The sequence below is a fragment of the Nanorana parkeri genome, unplaced genomic scaffold (assembly GCF_000935625.1).
Source record: "Nanorana parkeri isolate BGI_ZX_2015 unplaced genomic scaffold, ASM93562v1 scaffold167, whole genome shotgun sequence".
NCBI classification, from domain to species: Eukaryota; Metazoa; Chordata; class Amphibia; order Anura; family Dicroglossidae; genus Nanorana; species Nanorana parkeri.
In genome coordinates this window covers 400,152-426,941 of record NW_017306435.1, presented here as the reverse complement: position 1 = coordinate 426,941, position 26,790 = coordinate 400,152, and the positions used below count along the sequence as shown (strand labels likewise).

General features: G+C 41.5%; 1 protein-coding gene across 1 annotated transcript in view; it reads right to left on the bottom strand.

Annotated features, from left to right (window-relative positions):
- Positions 1 to 18,727, bottom strand: part of ICE2 (interactor of little elongation complex ELL subunit 2) — a 58,782-nt gene extending 40,055 nt beyond the window's left edge. Inside the window, exons 1-5 of the mRNA XM_018554633.1 lie at positions 18,661 to 18,727; positions 14,960 to 15,064; positions 7,040 to 7,304; positions 6,676 to 6,795; positions 3,618 to 3,752 (exon numbers count right to left, since the gene is read on the bottom strand). Of these exons, the coding sequence (XP_018410135.1) occupies positions 3,618 to 3,752; positions 6,676 to 6,795; positions 7,040 to 7,304; positions 14,960 to 15,064; positions 18,661 to 18,686 (651 nt within the window). The 5' untranslated portion in view covers positions 18,687 to 18,727. The remainder of the gene's footprint in view (positions 1 to 3,617; positions 3,753 to 6,675; positions 6,796 to 7,039; positions 7,305 to 14,959; positions 15,065 to 18,660) is intronic.
- Positions 18,728 to 26,790: the final 8,063 nt, after the last annotated feature.

Sequence of the window (26,790 nt, the reverse complement as noted above, 5' to 3'; positions counted from 1 at the left end):
CAGTAAAACATGCAAGCATTTTAGGTAATTGTGTTTCATGCCTGTGTGTATTTTTTTTTGGGGGGGGGAGGGGGTGGGTTAATATCTTACAGCCCAGAGCACCCAAAGTATGCAAATATTAACTAAGTTTGAGTTTAGGCACCATGTCTCCTGCCCCTCACCAATAGTGAAGAGTAGGAGCTGTGTAGCTTTTTGAGCTCTGGGTAATATTTTCATATCTAAGCATGGCAATTTTTAGGGCTTCCGATTATGAGGGAGCATGTGACATTTTTCCTTCCTCCCAGGATGCAATCTTTAAATCTGGTTGGCCAATCACCAGGCTTGAACACTGTCATATGGGGGAAGGGAGCCGGTAATAAACCTCAGAGAACCAAGCATTAATGGAGAAATGGGACAGAATGGCAAAGGGGAAAATCAGTGGGTGGATGGAGGATCCTCCTGAATGAGCAAAGCAAAGTTGTAAGCTTATATTAGTATTAAACTCTCAAATATTTCTTCAATAACAAATCTAGGTCAAGCAAATATACATTGCCCAGTAAAGTATTTCTTTACATTTTTGCCCAAGCACTTACAGTCATTATGTTTCCAAACAGCTCCAACTCTCTCAGTTTGGCTTCACTGAACTTCTTGTCCAGTACAAGATCACAAGAGAGAGAGAGAGCAGTCTCCAGCAGCTGTCCATCTACTAGCTTGGGGAAGGGAGAACCAGGGAGCAGGGAAGTGGCTTACCTTGTTGTGCCTTTGTGTTTGTGGAGACACATACAGCTTACTAGCCCAAACAAGGGTGTTTCTATAGGCAGGGACAGTGTAATGTGTTTTGTTGCAGGCTAGCTGGGGACTCTTTTTGTGTTTTGTATTGTTGTAAGCCTTCCCATGTGCACCTTGCTACAAAGGCTGGTTATAAATTTATGAGGTCACCACCTTTTTCTAGTTTGACTATTTTTGATGTTGGGATGCACTGGGGGCCCCAGCGTGCATTTTGGATTGCTGGGCCTCCAGTGCCAGTGTGTCCCTGCACTTTTTGAGGAGGAGTGGGTTACCTCCAGGTACACTTGCAATTAATTTATCGACTGCATTAATATGCTCCAACATGGAGACGCACAAATAGCGTTAAGACCACACTTCACAGAGGAGCCTTGACAGGGCCGTGTGGGTTCTACATATTTTTGGCCAAAGGTTTGTGCAACTAAAACCTCTCCTTTTAACGCATACTGTCAGACAGGGTAATGTGTTTGGTTGCAGGCTAGCTGTCAAGTATGCTGGGGACTCTTTTTGTGTTTTGTAATGTTTCTATAGGACCTGCATGTGTAAGGAGCCACCCAAAAACAGGATAGCAGGGTCCGTGCTTAGGTGCCCAGTGTATTGTGCAGGAAACAAACATTTAGACATGAAGAAGCAGCATTTATTGTAAGTGATTTGAAATAGCTTAGAGCATTTTGGCTTTAATATCACTTTTAAGAACAGGAGGGAGTTTACTAGCTTTTAAAGAGTTATTCTACTTTTGCAACCAATTCAAAATGCAAGCTCCCGTGTTATTTTTATCCTTGATTTACAACTTAGCAACTCATTTGAGTCTGCTGTATTATATTATATTTAGAATTAATCTTTTACATGGAATAGACTCTTCTGGGTGCAGTATTAATAAACAAAGGGCTCATAAAGCAGGATGCAGAGCATGGATAAAGTAAGCAAATATGTGTGCCCCATGTACACATTTAATCTAAGCACGCAAAAATGTTTTTAACGAGACATTGTCACTTTGACCATTCAGTGACAGTGCCTTATGACAGCCCAACACACCTGCAAGGTATATTCACCCATCTGTGCACCTTCAGCACCTCCCACTCACATCAGAGATTTTGCTTCCTTGTTCTAATGGAGTGGGGCTTCTGGGTATGGGGCAGTATGTGATCTGCCACTTGTGACTGTGTTCAGGCTTGAGCAGCCAATCAGGCTGTCCCCTGGAGGAGCAGTGACATTGTTCTCACATAACCAAGAAGACTAAAAATCTTAAAGGCATATTTAAGAAAAATATTTAAGCTGCAATACACTACAATACAACTTCTATTTAGAAATTGTGATAGTTGGCCACCGGATTGTTACTGTTTAGCATCTATTTAGATTCAATGGTAAAGGTAATATGTCACTCACCATCAGATGAGTACACATTAAAAGAAACATAAAATCTAAAGCTTATCACCTGTACATAAATGTGCATCTGTATTATTTATCATTATAAGTGAAGTAAATAAAATGTCAAGGAATAGATAGAGTTAATAACTTCTGTGGAAGACTTAACTTCAGGATAGCAATGGCACAAATAACCCTGTACTTACATAAGTTGTAAGCAGGGCTGTCTCTAACGCAGGGAAAAAGGGGCAGCTGCCCTGGGCCCAGTCATTGTTGTGCGGCCCAAAGCAGCTGCCCCTTGAGCCCGCAAAGAGAGGAAGGGATTCCGGCGAGATCTCGACTTGTGGCAGCACCAGCTCCTCTACTCTAGGTGAGGGATGTGTGTGTGCAGTATGCGATGTCAGAGGGGTGCCTAGCTGAAATAACAGGGAAGCAAAACAAACAGCGGAGCCCTCTTCATCTGGCATGTGTCACTGGTCCAGACTACCACCACCACTCCTTGTTTCTGTCACTCCGCTGGCTGGCAGCTCATTATCCCCTGGCTGCTCGCCCTGGCATGGAGGGGAGGGGTGTGGCGTGTGGGGGCCCATGAAAATGTTTGCCCAGGGTCCAATTAATATTAAAGACGGTCCTGGTTGTAAGAAGACAATCTGAGAGAGCAGTGTCAAAAAGAATTGAAATAGCTCAGACAAATGAGGTTGGTCTCAGCTGTCCAAGTGCAGTTTGACTGTCTGTGCCAGCACAATAAAAAGGATGGAATCACCTGACACTCAGGGTGTATAGAGTGTGGCTCTCTAAGGTCAATAGGACTTACATATGACATATTCCTGCAGACCATCTTCTCAAAAGAGAATCACCATTTCTGCTATAAGAAGAGGCATCTGTATACGAGAACATGTTTTATCAATTATGTTTGTCATGGCCATCTAGCCTCACATTATAACTCTGGAATAGTTATTTGGAGATCAATCTGTTTTTCTTTTTCTGTTTTGTAATGTGCACATATCAATTATGTTTTTAAACATCTTTTATCCTTTGTATAATAAAATATTCTTGTTTTATCATGTGGTAATTTTTGGTCTTTGTCACTTGGTACCTAAAAAGCCCCAGCTCTTCTCTGCCTTATTTTTTTGTTACTTGATACATTAAGGGTGTGGTACTTTTTATTCAGAACCAACCTGGTCACGCTTATGTGACCTAACTATGCTGAACTATCAGGTGAGCCTAAAGCTGTATGTTAGTCAGAGCGCTAAATTCTTTGCTACTGTACTCTTGCAAGGGAAGAATGTTTATGTGTGTTTTTACTGAAGAAAAAGAAAATGCAAGCTTCGGAATGTTTGCATCATGTTTGGGTGTTCATGTCATTCAAAGGGTGTGTTTGTGGAAAGTACATTGAGTTCCAGGTGTCCTGCTACCCATTTAGTGGTTAACCTTTCACACTTGAAATTCATTTAAAGATGATAATGTGACAAGACTGGGCTTATTACCAGTTTAAGAAGACACTTCTCCAGATTCAGTGACAAGTCAGGAATAAACTTTCCTCCCAGGATGCTTGTCATGTCATGAACAGCATAGAGCTCAGGGTAGTTTTTCACATACGATTGGCAGGACTTTATCATTTCCTGAAAACAAGCAAGCATACATTTATACTAAATTCTGAAAACAGCATTACATAATCATAAATTGTTACTGGAGACATTATCCCAATGGTGTCTATGCACTTAAGAGATTAGATTTCTTCACTTCCTATTCAATTATTAACACAGTATTCAGAGTGCATTATTTTGTATCAAACCACCCTTCAGAACATGAATATTTGAAGCCAGGCAACACAGGTCAAGCCTTTCATATTTCATCTCAATAATGTGTATTTATTCACAACAGTGATGTTCCTATAACCCATGGGCTCTTCGCCTTCTTGTACCCATTCCTGTTTTGCTTTGCAAATTAAATTATTGTAACTTTGTTGACACAGGAAAGTAATATTACATTGGAAATATAAAAGTATGATAGCAATAATAACAAAACATACAACATATTGCCCTTGGGGTGGTGGTGCTTTTCAAGTAGTACAAGCTCACAGACCATTCATGTACGTACAGAACATGTCATACAGAAGTGATCGGGTGGTTTTGCAGCCAGCCATCATCACCTTTACCTATCAGCCGGGAACCTGCAGAATGGATCCAACACCAGCTTACAGCTCCTATTGCAGCCTTGAGTTTTTATTAACCCTTTGATTGCCAGAAAAAGGGTTAAAAGAAACCATCTTCTGAGAGAAATACTGAGGATGCCACTGCCAAGCTCCTTGTGACTGTTTCCAGCTTCAAATCTTTGATTCCCCAACTCAGAATAAGTATGCAGCAAGGAAAATCCGAGCTTCTCATTTGTATACTTGCTCTGGGTCAGTAACACAACCAGCACTGATCCAATGGATGAGCAAGACAACCAGGCATTTCAGATAGAATGAGAGGTCAGAAATGGCAACCCCCATATGTCTCTCAGCACAGGTTGCCATGAAATCCAGAAAGAACTACTTTTACTTGCAGAAATGTTGTAAACTGGTAAAGAAGTCTGCAAAGCTACATGTTCCCCAAACTACTAAGCACAGCCATGTGTAGCAGGGCAGGAAACCTGGATTTTCTCGGCTGCAGATTAATCACACTTGATTGGGCAGTAAATGGAGAAGCGACAGACTGACATGCATATCTGTCTCTCACTCTGCTCTCACCTCCTATCAGTATGTTCATTGTAAGCACTTCAGCTCAACTGATTTATCCCTCTCCCAGTCTGCGCTCTGCTGTACACTAGCTAAAGCGTAGATACAAGTCCGACCATCGTAAAATTATGGGCGGACGGCGGATCCTTCCTGGCGGGTGGACGTACATGTACGTGATTTTTTTCTCTGTGGGTGCGTGAGCAGAATCCGGCTGGGAAAGTGTACAGCCTTTACCGATGTGTGTACAGCGTTCGGTCGGCTGATCGCTTGTACAGCCTCACATGGCGCGTCGCCCCCCCTTCGTTGCCGATTATCCCGGGCACCGCTGTCCCCCCTGCGGTGCTCGGGACCGAGAACAACGGCTCAGCGGCTGCTGCTCATAGAGAGAAGGAAGAGAGATCAGCATTTCCCCCACTGCTGCCGATCTCTCCCCCTTCTCTCTCTCTCTCTCTCGTCGGAAGTCGGAAGCGATGTCTATTACATTACTACCGCCTTTAGCTGTCATTTCTCTGGCTGAGAGCCAGAGAAGAAGCTGATGAAGCAGATCTCTGCTTCATCAGCTTCTTTGGGGGTCCCTAGATGACATTAGGGGTCTTGGGGACCCCTGATGTCTCCATTTTATTTTCTAGCTATCACATTGGGGGCCCTTATGTGATAGCAATCAAGTTAAGTGTTAAAAATATATATATATAAAAATGTATTTTTTTTAAAAACACCCAAAAAAGTTTTAAGTCCCCTGTGCGCGTGCACGTGCGCACACACGCACTTATACACGTAAATATGCGACGGGTGCGCCTACGTGCAAAAACAACGATTACGCCACACATGTTACATATTGCCGCAAACATGAGAGCAATAATTCTAGGCCCATCATTCACTGATGACACCTAACTGATGAGCGGTAAAAGCTTTTAAAGGGTCACCTATGGCCAATTTTAGGCATGCTAAGTTTTTGCGATTTTTGTGGGCGCACACAATTTTAAAGCTTGACGTGTTTGGTGTCTATTTACCCGACGTGACCCTGTCTTTAATATTTTGCCAAAAAATTGAGTAATAATAAATGTTTTATAACGTAGGGAAAACAGGGTTTTTTTCAAAACTTTCGGTCCTTTTTTCATTATAAAGTAAAAAATAAAACCCCCAGTGGTGATTTAAATACCACCAAAATAAAGCTCTATCTGTCCCTAAAAAATGGTATAAAATTCATTTCAGTACAGCGCTGCATGACAGAATAAATGTCAGTCAAAGTACCGCAGCGCTGAATACTAAAAAATGGCCTGGACAGGAAGGGGGTTTTACACCGCGGTCATCAAGTGGTTAACATACTAATGCTGTTTGCATCAATAAAAATACATTTAATGGAATATTGATGAGTATAGAGCTGCATTAGTTTGCATCTTTTATATAAGCCTAGAGTTAAACTCTAAGACTAAAGTGATCACTCATTAAAAGGGTTACTAGAGCACTGTCACAAAATGATTAGTGCTAGGTTCATACATCAAACATCTCACTGGGGTGAAAGAGCTCTTTCTCTTCCTGCTAAAAAAAAGACCTAGGAGCAAGTAGTGAACACAATAATAATGGCCCCTATAGTGATTATACATAGTCTTATTTTACCCATATATTAAACCATTTATTCTTCCAAAAGAAAAACAATTGTACTTACAATCTAATGTAATGGTGACTGTTGAGCTACTCTTTCACAAAAGGTCTTATTTAGGTATAGCTGAATTCTTACCCAGTCAGCAGTTATCTATGTTATGTCTATTCACGCTTCCCTTTTACTGGATCTGGGAGCAGAAAGACATTAGCAGCGGGGCACTTACCTGGATGTATCTTGTGGCATCTGCACACAGCACATTGTAATCCTCAGCACAGCTGCGTGCCGCATTCTGGAGAAATTTCTGGAACTCCATATGTTCACTGCTCAGCTTTAATTTCAAGAACTAAATGAGGTGGAATAGTAAAGACATGTAAAGAACAATAAATGCACTTTAAAGGCTGGAGATGATCTTTAAAGGAAAGCATCAACAACAATAAAAATGAGTTAATTAAGAATTGTTCATACTATCAGGTTTCCTTTTTTTGCTAAGTGACTCCTTTAATTCAAGCAAAGTATTGATAACTGGAAAGCGACTACCCATGGCAACAGTTTAAGTTGTCTGTGCAAATTTCTAAGACAGACTGTACCTCATAGTGACTGTATTCCTTCATCTGTAAGGCATTGACACTATTCTTGGTGCTGTTAATAAATTTAATCATCAGTTTCACATAGGTATCCTGCTCCGAAGCTGTGAGTAAGGAAGGGCGAGGGTATGGTACACGTGGTTCTGGAAAGGGTGGAAAGTTTTTTTTAGGAGGTACACAAACAGATGACTTGCTCTCAGTGACAGGAGACTGAAGATCTTGAGTCTCTGACTTGGCTGGTGTAGGATCAGGTTCTGCAGATGCTGGTCTGGAAGAAAAATAGGAGAAACACAAACTTAAAACAAAAAGTTAAAGCAAACCTGTAATTTACCCTTCCTAGCTCAGCAACATGTTTTCTTCATAGGATCCATCATTATCTGTATGTACTTATGTTCTCAGCTCTTCCCTGAAACTTACCTGGTACCTTCAAGAATGGGACTGATGTGATATGCTTTCCTGCCTCCCCTCAATTTAGCACTAGGCACCTAAACAGAACGCTGATATTTCCCTTTTGAAACAAAAAGAGTTTGAGGACACCGAGTCCTCAATCTCTCTTTTTTCTGGAGGCCCTGCACTCAATGAACATGTCCATAATCATGAATAAACAGGAAATGATGTAGAGCACTTCCTGTTCATTCAAAATTGGGGACACAGTATCTGAACACTGTGGGGGGGGGGATCTATTAAAACTGGAGCAGATAAAATCTGGAGCAGTTGCCCATTGCAACCAATCAGATTCTATCTCTAGTCTGTTCAGTTAAGATTTTAAAATTAAAGAAGCTGATTGGTTACCATGCACAGCTGCTCCAGATTTTGTCTGCTCCAGTTTTAATAGATTCCTCTATGTCCTCAGTTATTTACAAACATTGTAGTGATCATTACGGATCACTGTGATGCTTGAATATTACAGGGAATGATCAGCAAATATTTCACATATTTGCTGATGGTCCCACAGCAGTCCTCCCTGCACTACCCCCACTGCTGACTTGGCCTTGTCACTGGGTGCCGGCAGGTGGATCGGTTCTGTGTCCCCTCCGATCCCCCCGCCTCTGCCAAAACCGGCGGGGGGGGCAGCAGGGATCAAAGGGGACACAGACAAAAACATGCATTGGGGAGTAGAGAGCTGTAGAGCAGCGGGAGCAGAGCCGATGCAGTGACTGTGGCAGGGGAAGCTCTCCTCACCGCTGGGCACCAGCTGCAGGGGGTCTGTGTACCCTCCGCTTGGAGGAGAGAAGCAGGAGACCCAGACCAACTAATTGAAAAAAATGAGAATCGTTGACAATGATTCTCATTATCGTCTATTAACGCTTAAATCGATTAGTTCTTTCAGCCCTAAAAATTTAACCCAAAACCAATACTTTGGAAACCTTGTAATTGCTTACAGAGTTGATGAATTCCTTTAATGGTTGATATCTGCCAAAATGAATTCCTTTATTCCCTCCCACACATCTATACCTTTTCAAAAACCAAAGTTGTAATGAGTATGTTAAGGTGCCCATACACCTGCCGATTATCGTACGATAATCGTGGGAAATCCCGCGATCGTACCATAATCTGCAGGTGTATGGAAGGCATGCGACCGTTTCTACTGTACAGTCGCACGTCTTTTGTCTCCCAAGCAGGCTTGAAAACCCGCCAAGAATCGTACGATTGTTGGTGGGTTAGTGGCGTTCTCGTGAGACAAATGCCGCACGGCCGGTGTGCGCAAGCGCGCACTGCCCGTGCGTCATTGGAGTCATTGGAAGCCCGCCCCTCAGCGCGGCGGGCTTTCGATGATCGCAAGTACAATCTGCCTGTCCAAGATGGGCAGATCGTACAAGCTTTTAATTACTTTACAACCATCGCATGACTCAAGTATGGCCACCTTTAGATTGGGGTTCCTTTGCTGTATGTTATTTTTTGCTCTATCATATTATTTATTATAAAATGAACAACTTTTGTACAAATAACTAAAGGTCACCTGTGTTTACTCAATGTCAAGTATTATCACTACTCAATCATTGCACACCTCTGATTAGTGAATAACGACCCTGTTCATTGTATGAGGACAGGAGAGAGTGCTCAGCCTTTTCCTTTTTTACAGAAAGACACCGAACAGCTAAAATACTCACAAACAGGAATTCAGAATTATGCTACGATTTCTCATTACAGCCCACAGCAGAAAAAAAGTGAAGTTACTTGAGCCGTGTAGAAAGGATGGGACATCGTGAGAACTTAGCACTAGACACTTCACAGCTGTCTTTTTAGATAGGTGGGGATGTCTGTCATAAGGCCAGAGCTGGGAAGCTAGCACATTAAATTACCATGGACAACAGAAAGATGCTGACTCAAGTGCTTCAGCCGTAATGAACGGAATGCAAAAGACCTACAATTATAGAACAGTGTCCTAGTAGAGTATTGTACAGTGTTAGTCCTCGATTTATGTGGAAAGTTTGGAGTTTAAGTGATTCCCTTCACTGGCTAATTTAAGTTATTAAAAGATGCAAGCGTTTGGGATGCCTTCTTTAGGTTTTATACCCACAACTTTATGTAGCGTTACAAGGAGGAGTAATAAAATATCAATATTTTAAAAAATACAACTATTTTATCTTGATAGTAAAGACGTCTGAAAGGGTTAAACTGGCCAAACTCTGCCCCGCAGCTGAATGAGATGAATTATATATTATATGTGATTAATTTTTTATATATAGTAATTTTTATCTTTTAAAATCTTTTAATATTTGGATTGGTTTATATATTGATATCCTATTTATTTGGTTCACCTGATATAGTCATAAGCGCAGATTATATATATCTTATTGAATGAGATGAATGCCTGATTACCCCATCCATACTAAACAGGTAAGGGCCCATCCACACCAGAGACAGTGGGGGGAATTTATCAAAGCACTCGCGAGTGTTTGAACTTGCACGGAATATATTTGCACCAGATTTATCAAGCTACTGTAATGATGTTGATAAATGAGGTTTAATAGACTGAAAGAAAGAAGACTTCTAACGTCAGGCAAAAAGCTTGACTGTCGCATCTTGAAGAAGTGGTCATGGGGACTTCTTAAGGCTCTGTTCACACCTAGGCGTATCGAATATGCGCGTTTGTCGCGCGTTTCTACCGCAATTCGCGGGGGAAAAACGTGCGACAAATGTGCGTTTCCGAGGGCTACTTGGCTGTATCCCAATGGAAACGCGCGACAAAAATGCCGCAAAGAAGCTCATGTACCTTTTCAGGCGTAGGCCGTTTTGTAGCGCGTTCAGACGGGCTGAAATACAGCAAGGTGTGAACCATACCCATAGAAAACAATGGGATTTTCATGTTTGAGCGTTTTGCAGAGCGTTCGTAGAGCGTTGAACACACGACAAAACGTAAAGGTGTGAACCAGGCCTAAAGGTGCCCATACACCTTACGATTATCGTATGCGATCGACTTTTCGTCCGATAATCGTATGTGTGCATTGCAGTGTCCGACCGACAATACTGTACAATCGTATGACTTTTGACGGTCAAGCATGTTTGAAAACTTTGCTCGATCGTACGATTGTCGTAAGGTTGCTGGCGTCTCCGTCCGTCAAAAGTCGTACGATGTACACTGCGCTTGCGCTAATGAAAATACGGCAAATCAATTACCGCATTTCGTCCAGGTGCTTTTGGTTAATTACGGCTAAATGATTCTTGCGATCATCGGGGCAGGATGGGGCTTCCGTACAAAAATCGTACGACTATTCGATCATCGGACGAAAAGTTTCGTCCTATAATCGTAAGGTGTATGGGCACCTTAAGTTATGAGTGTTTTCTTAGGTGATGCTCCACTTTCAGACAGCCCAGAACAAGTGCAGATGAAAACAGGTGCCAAAAACATGCAGTTGAAAAAGTAGTGCAAGCTCTGAAGAAAACTGGGGCACATGTTAAAAGACAGATTTGCACATAAAATAAAATGATCTAAGAGGCTAAAACTGTTGCAAGTGCTTTGATAAATTCCCCCCAGTGTGTTCCGGACGATTTTGGCCAGAACGCACTGGATCGCATTGCGGCTGACTCACTTTCTTGTGGGGCGTGGCGGTCCATAAAAGTGAATGACACCATAGCCACGCTCTCCAGTCTGCAATGCGATTGGCCACACGGAAAGGCAAGGCACATCAATGCCTGCGGTCCGGTCTGGTCAGAAAAAATGCTGCAAGCACTATCCTCATCTCAAATGGGAGTCCTTCTGATTTGTCCATATACCAGTGAAGCAACGATTAGTGAGATGCAACTCATTTTCTTGACACTCTTGAATAGTAATGTAGCTATATTAGTACTAGCTATTTCTGTAGGTTTGCATTAGGAGAGGTTAACAACACAGTTTGACTGTTTTCATGTGAATGAGTTGAGGCATTCAGTTTAAGTCTGACACTTTAAAGCTTTTTCTTTTTGTTAATTAGAATTTTCTGTAGTCTTTTGTAAGGCCTCATTCACACTGCTTAAAGTTGGCCTGTACAGATGCGTGCGGCGTGCACAGCCGTATCGGGCCGTTCCCGAGAAGGACATTTGTTGCGTGTGACTGTACGGAGCAGCTTGTTCTTCTCTATAGGGGTACACCGCCGTACACTCGCCTGAACTGCACATCCGTGCTGGTGTCCGTACACGGATGCAGACAGCAAGGATCCTGTCTGCATCCGAGCACGGACTCCCGCACGGATGTGCAATTCGGGTGAGCATACGGCCGCGTACTCCCATAGAGAAGAACAGGCTGCTGCATACAATCACACGCAGCACCTGTCCTTCCTGGGAACGGCCCGATACGGCTGTGCACGCCGCACGCATCTATACAGGCCGACACTTAGCTGTGTAAAGGAGGCCTACAAAGATAGTAGTTTTTCTGCCATGTAAGCATGGTCATTCTCCAGCGGTCTGGCTGTGTTCTGTATTCTCTCTACAGTCCACCTTAAACTGTAGCAAATTTAGTAGGGTTTTTATTCTGCAGTCTTTCAGAGCTCCTGGTGCATACATGTTCTGCAAATCTGCTGCAGTATGTGTTTAGAGTGGGGCTCCGAACATTTCATTTTATATGTGGTCAAGATGTCCTTGTCTTATAAAATGCAGGGTAAACTGGTGGTGGTATCTTGGAATGGCATTCTCTAGTATGGAGAAAGGGTAAATAATGAGAAACCCAACATGTAGGTCACAAGGCTAAAAGGAACTTTTTTTTACAATAGGTGTCGGGAGAGGGAGGTGTGGAGAAGGGTGGATCGCCAAGCTCACTCCTGTGATGGACTACAATCTCAATACAAACTAGTAAACTAAACATGAGATTGTAGTCCATCACGGGAGCGAGACCAAAAGTGGTGACAACACACACAGGGACCATGGAGAACAAAAGTAGCCCCCCTCCAGAAGGAAGGACAGTGTCACCACCATCTCAGAGATGATTTGAGGATCTGGAGCCGAGTGATACACAAATAAGATGCATTTTTGTTGATAGTTAAGGTACTTGAGTACTTAAGGTAATTGGATTTCTAAGATTTCTAAGATTTTAGGGCCTGTTCTAGTTTTTCTGTCGTAAGCTGAACGGACTGTGCACGTGAGAACTGGAGCCCATAAAACACATAGGGACACATTGGGATGCATTTTGAGTGCAGCAGCATACGGAGGCGGTCAGCACACAAAACGGACGTCGTGTGAACAGGCCCTAACTCCCGAGTTTAGTGTCACTTTAACTACTGCAGACACCTACAGGGTTATTCACTAAGCCGCCGGAGTGCAGAAGGACTTCGACTCAACATCTGGATCGGCTGAGCCAAAGCTCCGGCAGACCACTCGCTGCCGTTCGTCCCTTTTCACATAAAAAGTGAGAGAATAAACGAATGCCGATGAGCGGCATTTGGCTCGGCTATTCTGCTCGGTACCTCCTTGGTAGCGAGCAGAATAGAAAATCAGTGAAAATAGTCGGAAAAAAAAAAAAGTTGACATTTTAAAAAAAAGGAAATAAAAATAGTAAAATTTTAAAAGAAAGATATTTTAAAAAGAAAAAAAAACAATTGGGTGGAGCTAGCAGTGACAGCTAGCTCCGCCCAACTGTTTCCTATTGGTCGGCACCTGCTAGAGTCTTCTAGCAGGTCCGGCCAATGAATAACTGGTGACCTCACGGCCGGCTCTGCCCAGTTGTCATTGTTTAATGACAGTTAAGCGTGCCCAGGTCATTTGGGGACGCCGATATGTCATTACACCTGGGTGGAGCCAGCCGTGGTCCGCCCAGCCATCATTTACAAGGTGAACGGCGAGCCGTTCTCCACGCACCGGCTCAGTCGAGCTGAAGCATATCTCCTCGGCTGCTGTATGAGCTATAGTGAATAGCCCATACAGCAGCCATTCAGTTGAACTGAACCGAAAGGCTCTGGCGGCCGAGGCGAGACGAAGGATCAGCCGAAGCTACAGCTGGATCCTTCATGAATAACCCCCCTTAGTTTTCTACTATAAAATCTACAACACAACTTTGGACCTCTCCTAGAGTTCAAGAGGCAAAAAAACAAGCCCACAAATAAGAATACATGCATTCATTAACACATTTGATACATATAATGTTAGATGCCTGAATAATATTTTACTTGCAAAGCCACAAACTATTCGTTGCTTCGAAAACTGCTTCAGGGTGTACAAAAACGATTCAGAATATATGTTAAAAACTTAATAAAGTGAACAAATGGATTAAACAAAGATATGGGTTCCAGAAAGTGGATTAAACAAACATTTATTTCTTAAACATTAAGCACAGCACAGAAAGGTTAGAGCCTCTGTTGGGTTTTATTGCTGTCTCTGGTCTCCCACGCAGACACAGAAAAACAAAAACAAATTTTTAGTAGAGGAAGTGTTGAAACCTCTGGCGGTGTTTATTTGTCTGCCTCAATGATGACCGCATCCCTCGTTTCTTGTACAGGCCTCACAGAAACAGGAAGTGAAGGAAAATCTCCCCAATGGGCTCACAGAAACAGGAAGTGAAGGAAAATCTCCCCAATGGGCTCACAGAAACAGGAAGTGAAGGAAAATCTCCCCAATGGGCTCACATACAGAAGTAAAGACTCTTTCCCCACTCTTAGGATTTAAAGAACTCCAGGCACTCTGAAAATTAGCCCTTGCAGTGGGGCTACCCCATGCACTGCAAGGGTTAACTGCTCATGCTGACCTAGCTAAAGAAAATATACTCACCTGATTCCTCTGTCCCATTTGGCTGCTAGACCGGTCACATCAGCCTCTTCTCCCACAGGCTCTAGCGGTCTAAGGACCTGTGACCTCAAACAATTTATCCCCACACAGCTACCTCCTCATGTATCACTTGCCCCTCCCTTTTAGATTGTAAGCCCTCAGGGGTAGGGCCCTCCTTACCATCTTGTCTTGTGATTGTAATGTCTTGATTATATTGTAAAGCGCTGCGCAAACTGTTGGCGCTATATAACTCCTGTATAATAATAATAATAATCATGTCTATTGCAGGTGCATTGGAGTTGAGGACGCCAAGCGACACTCTACCCCCAGAATGGAGGGGGAGAGAGGCGAGTGCTGACTGCAGCAGGACTAAGGATCAGGTGAGTACATTCTGTTCATTCTGGCCCCTTTGCCAACTCATGTGACGAAACATCACAGTTACATTTAAGAGATTTCAAGCAAACTCCACATTGAACAATCAGATATCAATATTTGTTGATTAGGTTTAATCTAGCTGAATTTTAAATTTAATTTACTATACTACATAGAACGTTGCACCATATAGACAGTCCCTTTTTTATGTCAGAGTGAGCATAGGAAGAGAGATGGATGTAACCATTGTATGTACCAGAAATCTGATGACTAAAACATAGACTATGTATGAATAAAAACACAAATAGGATACGATTAGCTAAACGTAGAAAACAGTTTAACGCTTACAGTGTGACAAAGAAACAAACAATGATTTACTTGTTACAAAGGAGTAAAAGTTCAGTGACCGTGGGGCCCAGGGAATATTTTTCGTAAGACTCTCGGGTGAAAAAACTATTTCTGCCATTGTGAGGTTCAATATCCCTGTAAAGAAAAAGAAAAAGAAATTCCAAGTTAATATACAGAAGACTGAAGACCAAAGTCCTGGCTAGGGGCGCATTACCTGTGAGAGTTGTTAATAGCAAGTCTAACATTCTACCAGATATGGCAGTGCCATTTTCTTTCATAAAATAGAAACATGAGAAGAGCTATTCCAGAAGCGTACAGAGTTAGAAGTCTATCCTGACCTTTTTAGAACGGTCTCCCATCCCCTGGATCTATAGTGTGTGAAGGCAGATTTTGGATGATCTCTGACCCACTGACAATCAGTCTCAGACTAATCAGGTAAAACCATATAAAAAGGTGGTAAGGGGGAGTAAAAAGTCTTACGCTGCCCATACACCTATAGATTATCTGCAGATTTTCTATGGTCAGATTGGGAAAGTGCAACAGATTCCTTCATCTACGCTAAACTGTGTGGATGGAGGAATCACCCACTGGGCCAAGCTTCAGTATCTTCCCAGTCGGCCCCGCTGGCTGTCCAATCACCTGAACAATCTGATTGGATGCAGGCATTGTTCAGGTGTTTTGACAGCCAGCTGGGCCGACCAGCAAGATACTGAAGCTTGGCCCAGTGGGTGATTCCTCCATCCACACAGTTTCGCGTAGATGGAGGAATCTGTTGCACTTTTTCCATCTGACCATAGAAAATCTGCAGATAATCTATAGGTGTATGGCCAGCTTTACAGTTATATGTATAAAAGGCTAACTGTTCAGATCTGAGGATACATCAAGTCTGATTATGACTGGCTCTTTAACATAAGCCCATCACAGTTTGGCTTGGCAAACCAAACTGAACATATTAAGAAGACATGCATAAGACGCTACCTTCATTAAAAACTTTGTCAAAATAATACAAAGGTCCATGCAAATCTTGACCATTTCTGGAAGAGTTGAACTTAGCGCTGTCCCCTTCTGTGCCTCCCTGTGGGTCCACTAACCCGCCGATTACATTACAGGTGCAATAGGGAGGATCTGAAAGCAGGAGCGGGTACAGCCAAGTTGAACTTTTACAGGGAAAGCCAGAAATTGCATAAACATCAGCACTCTTTCTGGAATTACAGATTATTTGACATAGGGTTTTGGGGGATAGCAATCTACATCTATACAATTTTTTTCATCAGACGTCATTTTATGTTTCCCAAATAACCAAATCTAAAACTACCTATTGGTATAACAATTGGTATACAATGTTTTAAAATTATTAAAGGGACACTTAAACGGTGAAAACTTAAAAATACATTCAAGTACCCTATTAACATAAATGTATCTTATTTGTGTATCACTCAGCAGTAGATCCTCAAAATCATCTCTGAATTGGTGCTGACACTGTCCTTCCTTCTGGAGGGGGCTACTTTTGTTCCCCATGGTCCCTGTGTGTGTTGTAAAGTACCCACTGCTCCAAGCTCGCTCCCGTGATGGATTACAATCTCACATTTACTAAGATTGTAGTCCATCACGGGGATGAGCTTAAAGCAGTGGGTACTTTACAACACACACAGGGACCATGAGGAACAAAAGTAGCCACCCTCCAGAAGGAAGGACAGTGTCAGCACCAATTCTGAGATGATTTGAGGACTGATGATTTGGTACATAAAAAGGAAAATTTTTGTTAATAGTTATAGTTAGGGTACCTGAATGTATTTTTAAGTTTTAAATCCTCATGAGTTTAGTGTCACTTTAAAAATTATTTAAAGATCTACTAAAATGAATAAAGATTTAGTGGCAATTTTAATCATTAATCTCCTGATTTTAAGGGCCGATACACTGACCACCACTTGTCTACATGTATCCAATTTGCAACCATAAGCTAAATAAATAGAAAATGTATACTTCAACAGAACTCAAGTTTCGTTAAATTACAGCAACAGCTCATAAAGTTCTACCAATTATCGCATTAATGAGACAATCCATACAACAAGTGAAAACATTTAGTACTAAGCTAGTGCTAGCCAACCAATACTATAGTTGTGCCAATGCCAGAAGGTTCACTCAATTCACCCTGATTTCTTCATAATCCAAGGCAACCAGATTTCACACAGCTCCTTATATGTTAAGTAGAAGGTGCTTCTTCCTGAATTTGTACTGTGCACATTTCTCCAGATCTATCACGAATCAAATTCAAAGCTCCAATGCGGGTGAATCTGATTAGTGGCTGTGACAACAATAGTATTAACATTCTGATAGACCCGGCTTTCTGTATTTAAGAAACATCAATGAAAAAGAGATCTGTGAATGGAAAAACTACAAGTCCCATCTGCCAACTACAAGTCCCATGTCATAGAGACTCCCAGATCTGAATAGAGCACGTGACAAGTGCGGTGACATTAGCATACTCGTAGCCCTTTCCTTACTTCCTTTACCAGTAGTATATACACACACCAAAGTATTGGGACACCACTCCAAATCATTAGATTTAGGTGTTACAGGAAAATTTGGTGGCTACTAAATATTCCACGGTCGACTGTTAGTGGTATTGTAACAAAGTGGAAGCAACTGGGAACAACAGCAACTCAGCCACGAAGTGGTAGGCCACATAAAATGACAGAGCGGGGTCAGCGCATGCTGAAACACACAGTGCCGCCCGGAACGCATTGCATATGATGTGAACAGGCTATGTTTAAGTCCTCCGCCCCCCACATACACATGCAGATATGCGTCGGGTACACCTACGTGCGAAAACAACGATGGTGCCTATTGTGCCGCACATGTTACATACAACCGTGAACGTAGGAGTGTGAGCAATAATTCTAGGGCCATTAATTACTGATAACACTAAACTGATGAGCGGTAAAAGCGTTTTAAGCATTGCCTATGGCCAATTTTCAGTGTGGTCCTTTTTTTGCGATTTTGCAGGCGCACAAAATTTTAAGGCTTAAGGTTATCACAGATACAGGTACCTTGATTTCAGGACAGTGGTGGAGCGCCAGAGCCAGGTCCCAGCTGCAACCGCTGCAAACCTGGTAGTTCTTGTGAAAATGCCGAGTATCTGCACTGGTATCTGAACATCCCTAGTCTGCAGGAGTGTGAGCACTGCACCCACAACACAATGATCACAGTGCAGTTGCCCTGCTGGCTTCAGTACAGAAATGCACTTTTTTTTATTCATGTGGGTGCATTTTAGATTTTTGTAAATGCTGGACAATGCCTTCAAGTGACCGCACCTTTAAAGGGACATCATTTATTTATTACAGGTATTTATATAGCGCTGACAATTTGTGTAGCGCTTTACATAGTATCATGCAATTTAACAATGTGTACTCACCCCCTGTCTAAGTCCTGGTGTGGAGGGTGATATCTAGTGCTAGGTGACAGTAAGGGAGCCGAGCCTTGTAAGTATGAATGGACAAAGTGACATGGTGTCTTTAAATGTGTAATAAGTGAGACAGAGGCGTGAATAGCAGCAGCCAGCTCTGTGCATAAAGAATTGGATCATGTTGGAAGGTGTACAATTATAACTGTGTAACAGGCCTGTGTGCATACAGATTAATAAAGCACCGAGGATGCGTATGCCTTATAATAAATGGCCCGATAAGAGGCCAGCTCCTGTCACATGAACGACAAGCTGCTCCCACACTTACCATTTCAGCTCTCCAGCCGCCTCCATTGCTGCATATGACGTGCGGCGCACAACATCTTACGTCATCGCGCCATGGCAACCACTATCACCGGCAGCTGACATTTGCCTTTCACTTCCTAGTCTACCGCTGGGGAGCTGCAGCGACATCTAGAGCACAAAACGCTAACTGCACTCTGCTATTCTGGACACAGCCACTGTCACCCTTTCACCTATGTGTTCTATTTCTTTTCTTCCTCTCCTCTTCCTCCTTTACTTTGTATTTCACTTGCCTCTTTTGCTGTCTTTATTAACTTTGGGACCTTGTGCCAGAAGGGTTTCTGTACTTTCTTCATAGAGGAAATGCAAAAATCAGTGTTTATTTTTTGCTCCGCCTGCTGTTTATCATTAAAATGTTGATTTTATTTCAGTACCAGTCAATTGTTTCCTTGTATTCCCCTTTTATAATTTTACAGAGAAACTCCAGCCAAAGGTTTTTTTGTGTGTGAATAGTGTGTGTGTGTGTGTGTGTGTGTGTGTGTGTGTGTGTGTGGGGGTTCTGTCAGGTGTGTATTGCTTAGACCAAATAAAGTCAAATGAGACTCGACAAATGGGACTTTTCAGGTGCCGCATGATATAAAGACTTATGTGTAAGAAAAAAAATGATGTATTATTTATCATAACTTTAGCATTTGCACAATGGACTTTGTTTCCAAAAGTAATACTTATGTCCAAACACTCATAACCTGTACAAAATACTGTAAACTTGTTTCCAGGACAGCTCATTCCCCATATAATCCAGTCTTTGCATAACTACCGCCAGGTGTTCTATCCCCTTTTTACAAATCATCAGAAAATGGAAATATTTCATTCTATGTAGTACAAAAATCTTCTTTGCCATAGTAGATCACATCCAATGAGTGGGGAAGAAGCACACCAAAGTGCCTTCAATGCATTTTGCAGACTAGAGTGTCTGCTTCCTCAGGAAGTGCGGTAGGTATATATCAAGAACAAGAACTGTAACAAATATAAAAAAAAGGAAACAATCTTAAAAATTAATTTCTCACATCTGCAGAAGCCCAGAGGAGATTGGTAGGTCCACCTCTAACCACATCACAATGGTTTTGTTTAAATTCTGCTATCGTATAACGTCATGGAGCTATACGTTCTCCAAGATGTAAATTGCTATTTGATTGTAAGGCCTCCCAGTTTTAAGCATATAGTTTATAGATTGCATTACCATCCAAGAAGAGAAATGTGCAGCCTCAGCTTTACCATGCAGATGTGGCTAGATAATGTGCAGCTGAACCATTATGAAAGGTGCTCCAACATACCAGCTTCCTCAGTCAAATTCCCCAAGAATATTCTCTTGGGGCCTTGGTGAGGCAGTGTGGCTTTCATGTATATTTGCAAATGTATGCAAGTAAAACTTGTGCTTTTAACACAAATTGTTAAGCGGTATAAATCTTTGTTTTTCTTTTGGCGGCAGTGTATTGGGAAATTATGTATTGTGTTTATTTTGTGAATAGCTCTTTCATGTGCACCTTACTTTAAAAAGCGTGTTCATCAAAATTGATTGGAGCTGTTGGTATATTTGTTTAGCTTCATGGAAATCCTTCCCAGATGGACACAGGAGGCAATCAAATCTTGTCAGACTTTGTGACCTTTTCCCACTGTATCCAAAACATTTTTTGTCCTACAGCTATCAGTTTTTGATTAGCATTATAATTGTGTTCATTAATCTAAAGGCCAACGCTGCGTTGTATAAACTCTGTATATAAGACTATGTTTGTACTCTCATTTGTGCCCATGCTGGGACCTTGATTAATAATGAGTGGAGACCCAAAGGACGGAGCAGGACAAAGAAGGCCAAGAAAGAGGAGAGAAGATGCAAAATAAAAAATGCTGGCCACAGAGTCAAATGTTATTTTCTGTTTCATTTCTAAGATCAACAATTTTTACCAACCAATTTGTAGCGTGAAGATTAACCAAAACAAAATGGTCAACTTCCAGTGACACTATGATCAGGAGTTAAAGCTTACAAATGCATTGAAGTACCTTAACTATTAACAAAAATATATCTTATTTGTGTATCACTCAGATGTAGATCCTCAAATCATCTCTGAATTGGTGCTGACACTGTCCTTCCTTCTGGAGGGTGGTTACTTTTGTTCCTCATGGTCCCTGTGTGTGCTGAAAAGTAGTCACCGAACCAAGCTCACTCATGTAATGGACTATAATCTCATGTTTAGTTTACGAATTTATATTGAGATTGTAGTCCATCACATGAGGGAAAATAAATAATAAATTACTCCTGTGTGAATATTAAGTGCTATCTCCTTGCCCACCTCCCAGGCCTTCTCCATCACTGTTACAGATGATAATTTGACCTCACACTGCTGGGTTTGTGCTGGACACAGTGCTTTACAGGACAGGACTCCAACTTTTTCTATTTAGTACTCTAAACCATGTGAATGTGGCAAGTCTATAGATTCTATGGATGCGCAAAACACAGGCATGCAATTTGGAGTATATGGCTGGGGTTTTAAGGATAAAAGGGCTGGCCGGTGGAGCTACACCTTGTACAGTACTGTTTGGACCTGAGAAAGCCTGACAGTGTGAACTAGGATTATTAGGAAGGGAGGGAATGCAATGACTCTTTAAAGTTCATTTACGTGTAAGATGTTGACTAATCCCTTAGAGAAGCATACCTTAAATATACATTAAACTCAGATAAATGTTATTAAAGGGTATTGTAACAAGGACACTCCACTGTAGTCCAGGTAAGTCAAGGAAAACACAGTTTATTGAAAGGGCAAACACAAAATAGCTTGAAACAGCAACATAAGACAGTCTTTTAGCTTCGCTCGGTAGCTTTCCACAGCTTCAAGACACTCACGCTTGCTCACCCCTCGTGAGCCCTCACTCTGCTCTCTTAGCAGTCTGTCCGACAAGTCCCTGGGGTCACCGACCTTCCTGGCCTCTCCCAGCCACCCCTGGCTATTCCGTGTGCGTCCAAAGGCACCCGAGTTTGTCTGTGTGCTCCCTGCACACACACACAACTCCAACACTCCCCTGAGCACTGGGCTGGCTTCCTGATAAGGCTGCTCTCAGCCACCTGATTAGCCCAGGCTGGTCAATGGCAACACCTGGCCCCAGGACTGGAGATCTCATCCCACCCAGAGCTCTACGAAATCTCCAGAGCTCCAGATCCCAGCTACAAATAGGAAAACCTGGACGGACCTGAAAAGCCAGGTTCTTCCTTATAACGTGTTTCACATTCTGGACCCTCTCAGCCCCTCTGGCTGAGAGTCCTGGGTGCCAAAGTCGCCATCCTACACCGTGGCATTGGCTTACACTGCCACAGTATCTATGATGAGAAACTAAACATATGTATTTCTATATTGAATTTCCATTCCTATCGTACTCCTAATTCTGCAGCATTTTTGTCAGTCAGGGAACTGGCTGCCTATCCAGCCATCGAGGGAGCAATACATGTAAGCAGGTAAGTGTTTTCACTACACATTTCAGCAATTCGGTTGATGCCAATTGCTCATCAGCAACAGCATTGCTGGCATGACATGGGCCTTAGAAATTTGTAATTGAATATTTGGTATAGGGCTACTTATAAAAGCCTCATAGTAGAAAGCTTTGCATTTTTGTCAATTTCATTATGTATAATTAAATTATTGAAATTAAGGACCCACATAAAAACATTTAGCACAATGTTAAAGCAAAACTCTAGGAATTAACTTTTAAATGAATACAAGGCCTACTCTGATGGGATGAAGTGAATAATGTAATGTCATCCTCCCCTTCTGCCCAATGAGAGAATGCCTTGTATTCACTGAAAAAATACAAGGATTGCTCTGAATGGTGGCGGAGCTGAGCGAGCAATTCCCTGTGTTCAATGTGTCGAGGGGAGGCCATTAGAACAGCATCCATAAGATCACGGCTATCACTGTATGTAGTACGTACTATCCCTCTGGATATCAGATGTGGATACTTAGATCGAGCCAAGCTGACAAATGAAGGTATCCAAAAAAGAACATTCCTACAGTTCTGCTTTAATTATATCCTTCTGTGTGGTTTACCTGAAGGAACAAAGCTTTGCTGTGTCACAATGGTTGAATATGTTTAACTCTGTAGGCACAGATAATTGTTGCCCCCTAACAACCAGCCTACAAGAATAAAACGAATGACATTTGATTGCTACGGGTACCAACTTTTCTTAAAGAAGAACTGATGCCACTTTTGTTTTAGTTTTGAATAGTGTAAGGGAGGGTATAACCCCTGTCAGCATTTTTGTTGCCATCTGTGTCCCATTGGGTTCCCTTCACTTCCTGTCCAATAGCCACAACAGGAAATTAGGGGAAATCCCTCCAAAGTGAGGGCAATCCCTGGAGATCAGCAGATCTCCTCACCGCTTGGCCATGCTGCTGTGACAGTGGCTCCCTCCTCTGCCCCCCTTCATCGCTTCACTTCTCCTCAGATCCCCGCTGCCTCTGCCTATACAGGCGGGGGAGAGCAGCGGGGATCCAGAGGAAAAGCTGCAGGCTGTGCCGCCCCTCTGTGCGTGGCCGAGTGGTGGAGGATCGGTACAGATCAGTGATATGTACCGATCCCCTGTGTGCAGAGCAAACACTGGAGCGATCAGCTGATCACTCCAGTTTTGTACATAATTGGACACATATAGTACTATGTGTCCCCAGTTATGAATGAACAGGAAGTGCTTTACATCACTTCCTGTTAATTTATGTATTTCTGAATGGGTAGTAGCACTCTGTACAGAGGCTTCTCCCCATTCAGAAACTGGCAGATAGTAAATATTTGAATAATTTCTGAATGAATGGGAAGCCTCTGTACTTTCCATTCATTTAGAACAGTCTGCAGAAAAAGAGATTGAGAACTCCGTGTCCTCAATCTCATTTCTATTTTAAAAGGGAAATATTAGGGGGCTGTTTAGACCCCTAATATTTCCCAGAAACCCCCCAACAGTAAAAAAAAAAAAACAACAAATAAATAAAAAACACATCCTGGAGGCGGGCCGCATGGCATTACATGACGCCGCACATGCGCGGCGTTGGGTGATGTCACGCCTGTCAGGGGGGCACTTTTTTTGTTCTTGCCTCGGGCACAAAAGGAGCTAGCTACGGCTCTGGATTTTCCTTCACCTTCAGTGATAACGGTCACCAGGACAAATAGAGATAGTGAATCTCACTAATGAGGGCACAGACAGCAATGAAAACCTGACAGTCCTAATCCCTCTCCACTACATGCAAATCTTTTTAAAAAAATGGCTTTACTTGCACTTTAAACCACTGACATTTTTGCTCTTTAAAGAAGTAAGATAGGAGACTTAACAAAAAAACAACACACACAGAGAGTTCAGATCCTGATTAAATTTATTGCAGAATAATTTACAGTTTGATTGTATTTAGAGAATACCCTGGACTCAGTGTCTGATACAGATACTTGCCAGATAGGTGCAGATTTTCTATATATAGATATATATATATTTATAAATATATATTTATGTGTATATATTCAGCCAAAAATGAACAGACCCAAAAAGCTGGGATTGTAATTTTTGTTCATAAAATATATACTGTTAGCTAGCACCACACAAGAGAAACACAAAGAATTAACAAGATCAGACTCAATTAAGCCTTAAAACAGATAAAATATACTAAAAAGTAATTTTAAACAGCATATAGTGATAATAATACCCCCTTTCATCATCTAAGATGCCTGCAGTGGTTTACTGGCATCCTTCGTACAGAGTTAAACAAGTATATAGTGTCACTGAGCAGAAACATATAATTTGTAGATACAAAGAGCCAGCATATAGCCAAGTACAGAATGCACATATAACCAATAAAACTGCATGTCTGATATGCTTTCCAGCAGACGAGAGATTTGCTTTGTGGTATTTAAAATACATATTCTATACAAACTGAGATTTCAATGGTAAAAGTGTGTCTATGGGCATTATGGCACTGTGTACTACAAAAAGGATGCACACAAGTCTGTATCCTGTCATTTGGTCACTTAACTCTTCAGTGGTAATAGGTTAGAATTAGGCTGGAGCCACAATCCCAATATCAAATCATAATGTTTCTTGAAGAACATAATTATCTGGGCAGAACCAAATATAGTAAAGGCCAAAACTTGGCCTGTGTTAAATGAAGGTGGTATTTCAAAAACTACACTAAAGTACTGACCAACAAAAGTCATCATCAATAGGGAATGTAGTATTTTCCCTATCCGGTATACTGTCTTCAAACCTGAGCTACTATTGTCCTTGCTTTGTGGATTGTTTTGAAATAGACATTGGTGATTGCCAAAATCACTCCGGCACAAGCCACTTATATACAGAAATAAGTCATTCCCAAGCTACATTTTCTCCAAAGAAGCCAGACCTATAACCCCCTTAATGTTCACTGGTAAATGTTTGCCTGTAACAGATATGATTGCCTTTCATCAAGCATTTTATATCCCCACCTATCCAATCACCAGGCTTGTCATATGATAGCCATACATCTTACCCAAAGGCCAGTAATTCTAAAGAGGAGTTTTAGGCAATCTAAAAGTTTACAAAACACTTCCTATAAAAAAAAGTTATTTATTACATGTTTAATCACTGACAAAGCAGTTATAAAGCTGACATTTTGGTCTATGTCCATCCTTGTTCATAAGGTTTACGTTACCAGTCATCCCAAGTATTTTTGTTTCATTTCAACATAGCAATATCATATATTAAAAAAATAATAATAAACACGTTATGTGTGATTTGTGTAATAAAAATTGATCTGATTGGCCATTGTCTTTATTGTGTGTCATCCCATAATGTCCATTTTCTTTATCATCTTTCTCGAAGAAAACAGAAGAAAACATATGATAAAGTTTACAGAGGAACAATATATTTTGTATAACTTTACAATAATTACAAAAGTGATCTTATACCAATACAAACAGGAAAAAAAATAAACCCAACAGCAGGACAAATTTGAACATGCCATTGTATTTTCAAAGGACAATGTAGGTTTATTGCTTTAACATTCAGTTATTTATGGCTGGATAACCTCTCAAAGTGGATTATATTAACCATTAAGAAGATACATTTTTTTAGACATAAAATTATTTTCATTTAATAATACAAATGGCAACAATAAGAAACGTGAAAGGCTGAACAATAAATTCACAATAACACTGGTAATACATTTTAGTGGCCTTTCAAGAGGGCGCTTTAGTTAATTAAGAAGGTGGAAACTAAAATAAGAAAAAAAAAAGAAACCTAACAGGACTTGTTACTCACATAAAACGTTGCTGAATACTGTTGATCTGCCTAAAAGTGAAGGCTGGTTTCTTAGGTTTTTTTAATATTAGATACCTATGTCACTCAAATGAATGGCAATACTAAAGCTTTCCTGACTGCCACAGAGTCAGCGGGGTCCATTTACTAAAGGCAAATGGGCTGTTTGCAATGCAAGGAAATTTCACCTTAGCTTAGTGAATGGGGTGAAGCTCTGTTGACTTCCATCATCCAATCAGGTGCAAGCAAAGATAGTTTTTTTATTTTCCTTGCACGTGATTGGATATTCTTTGCAAAGTGAATTTCCCCACCTTCACTATGGTAAATTTGCCTTTAGTAAATCAACACCAGTATGCCCTATTGAAGACCTAATGACCTCATTAGTACCTATTGTCCAAATAAGGCCACCAAACCTGCATGTAGATTAAAAATCTGTATTTTTACTTAAACAAATAGCTTGCATGGACTTGAGAATTTGAGATGCTTTGGCATTAACTGAACTGTTATATAGCGTAGTGCAAAAATCAATAAAACAAACCTGTAACCATTGCATGACAATAAAACTGCCCCTTTTATGTACAGTAAGTTATCTCCAGCTTTCTGCAGAGCCCCAACATGTGGAGAGCTCTGGTACGCAACCAGTTTCCTTGATAACCAACAAAACCTGCCACCTTTTGAGACTATGGATTAACGAGGCTGCTCATTGCAGTCACTTGTGGCCTGAGGGTAGACATCTAATAAGTGTCCCCTCACCACCAAATGGCAGAATACATATGAATTTAAAACATTTTAATAATTTCATTTGATTAGTTTAATCAAATAAAACTAAGCCCATAAAAA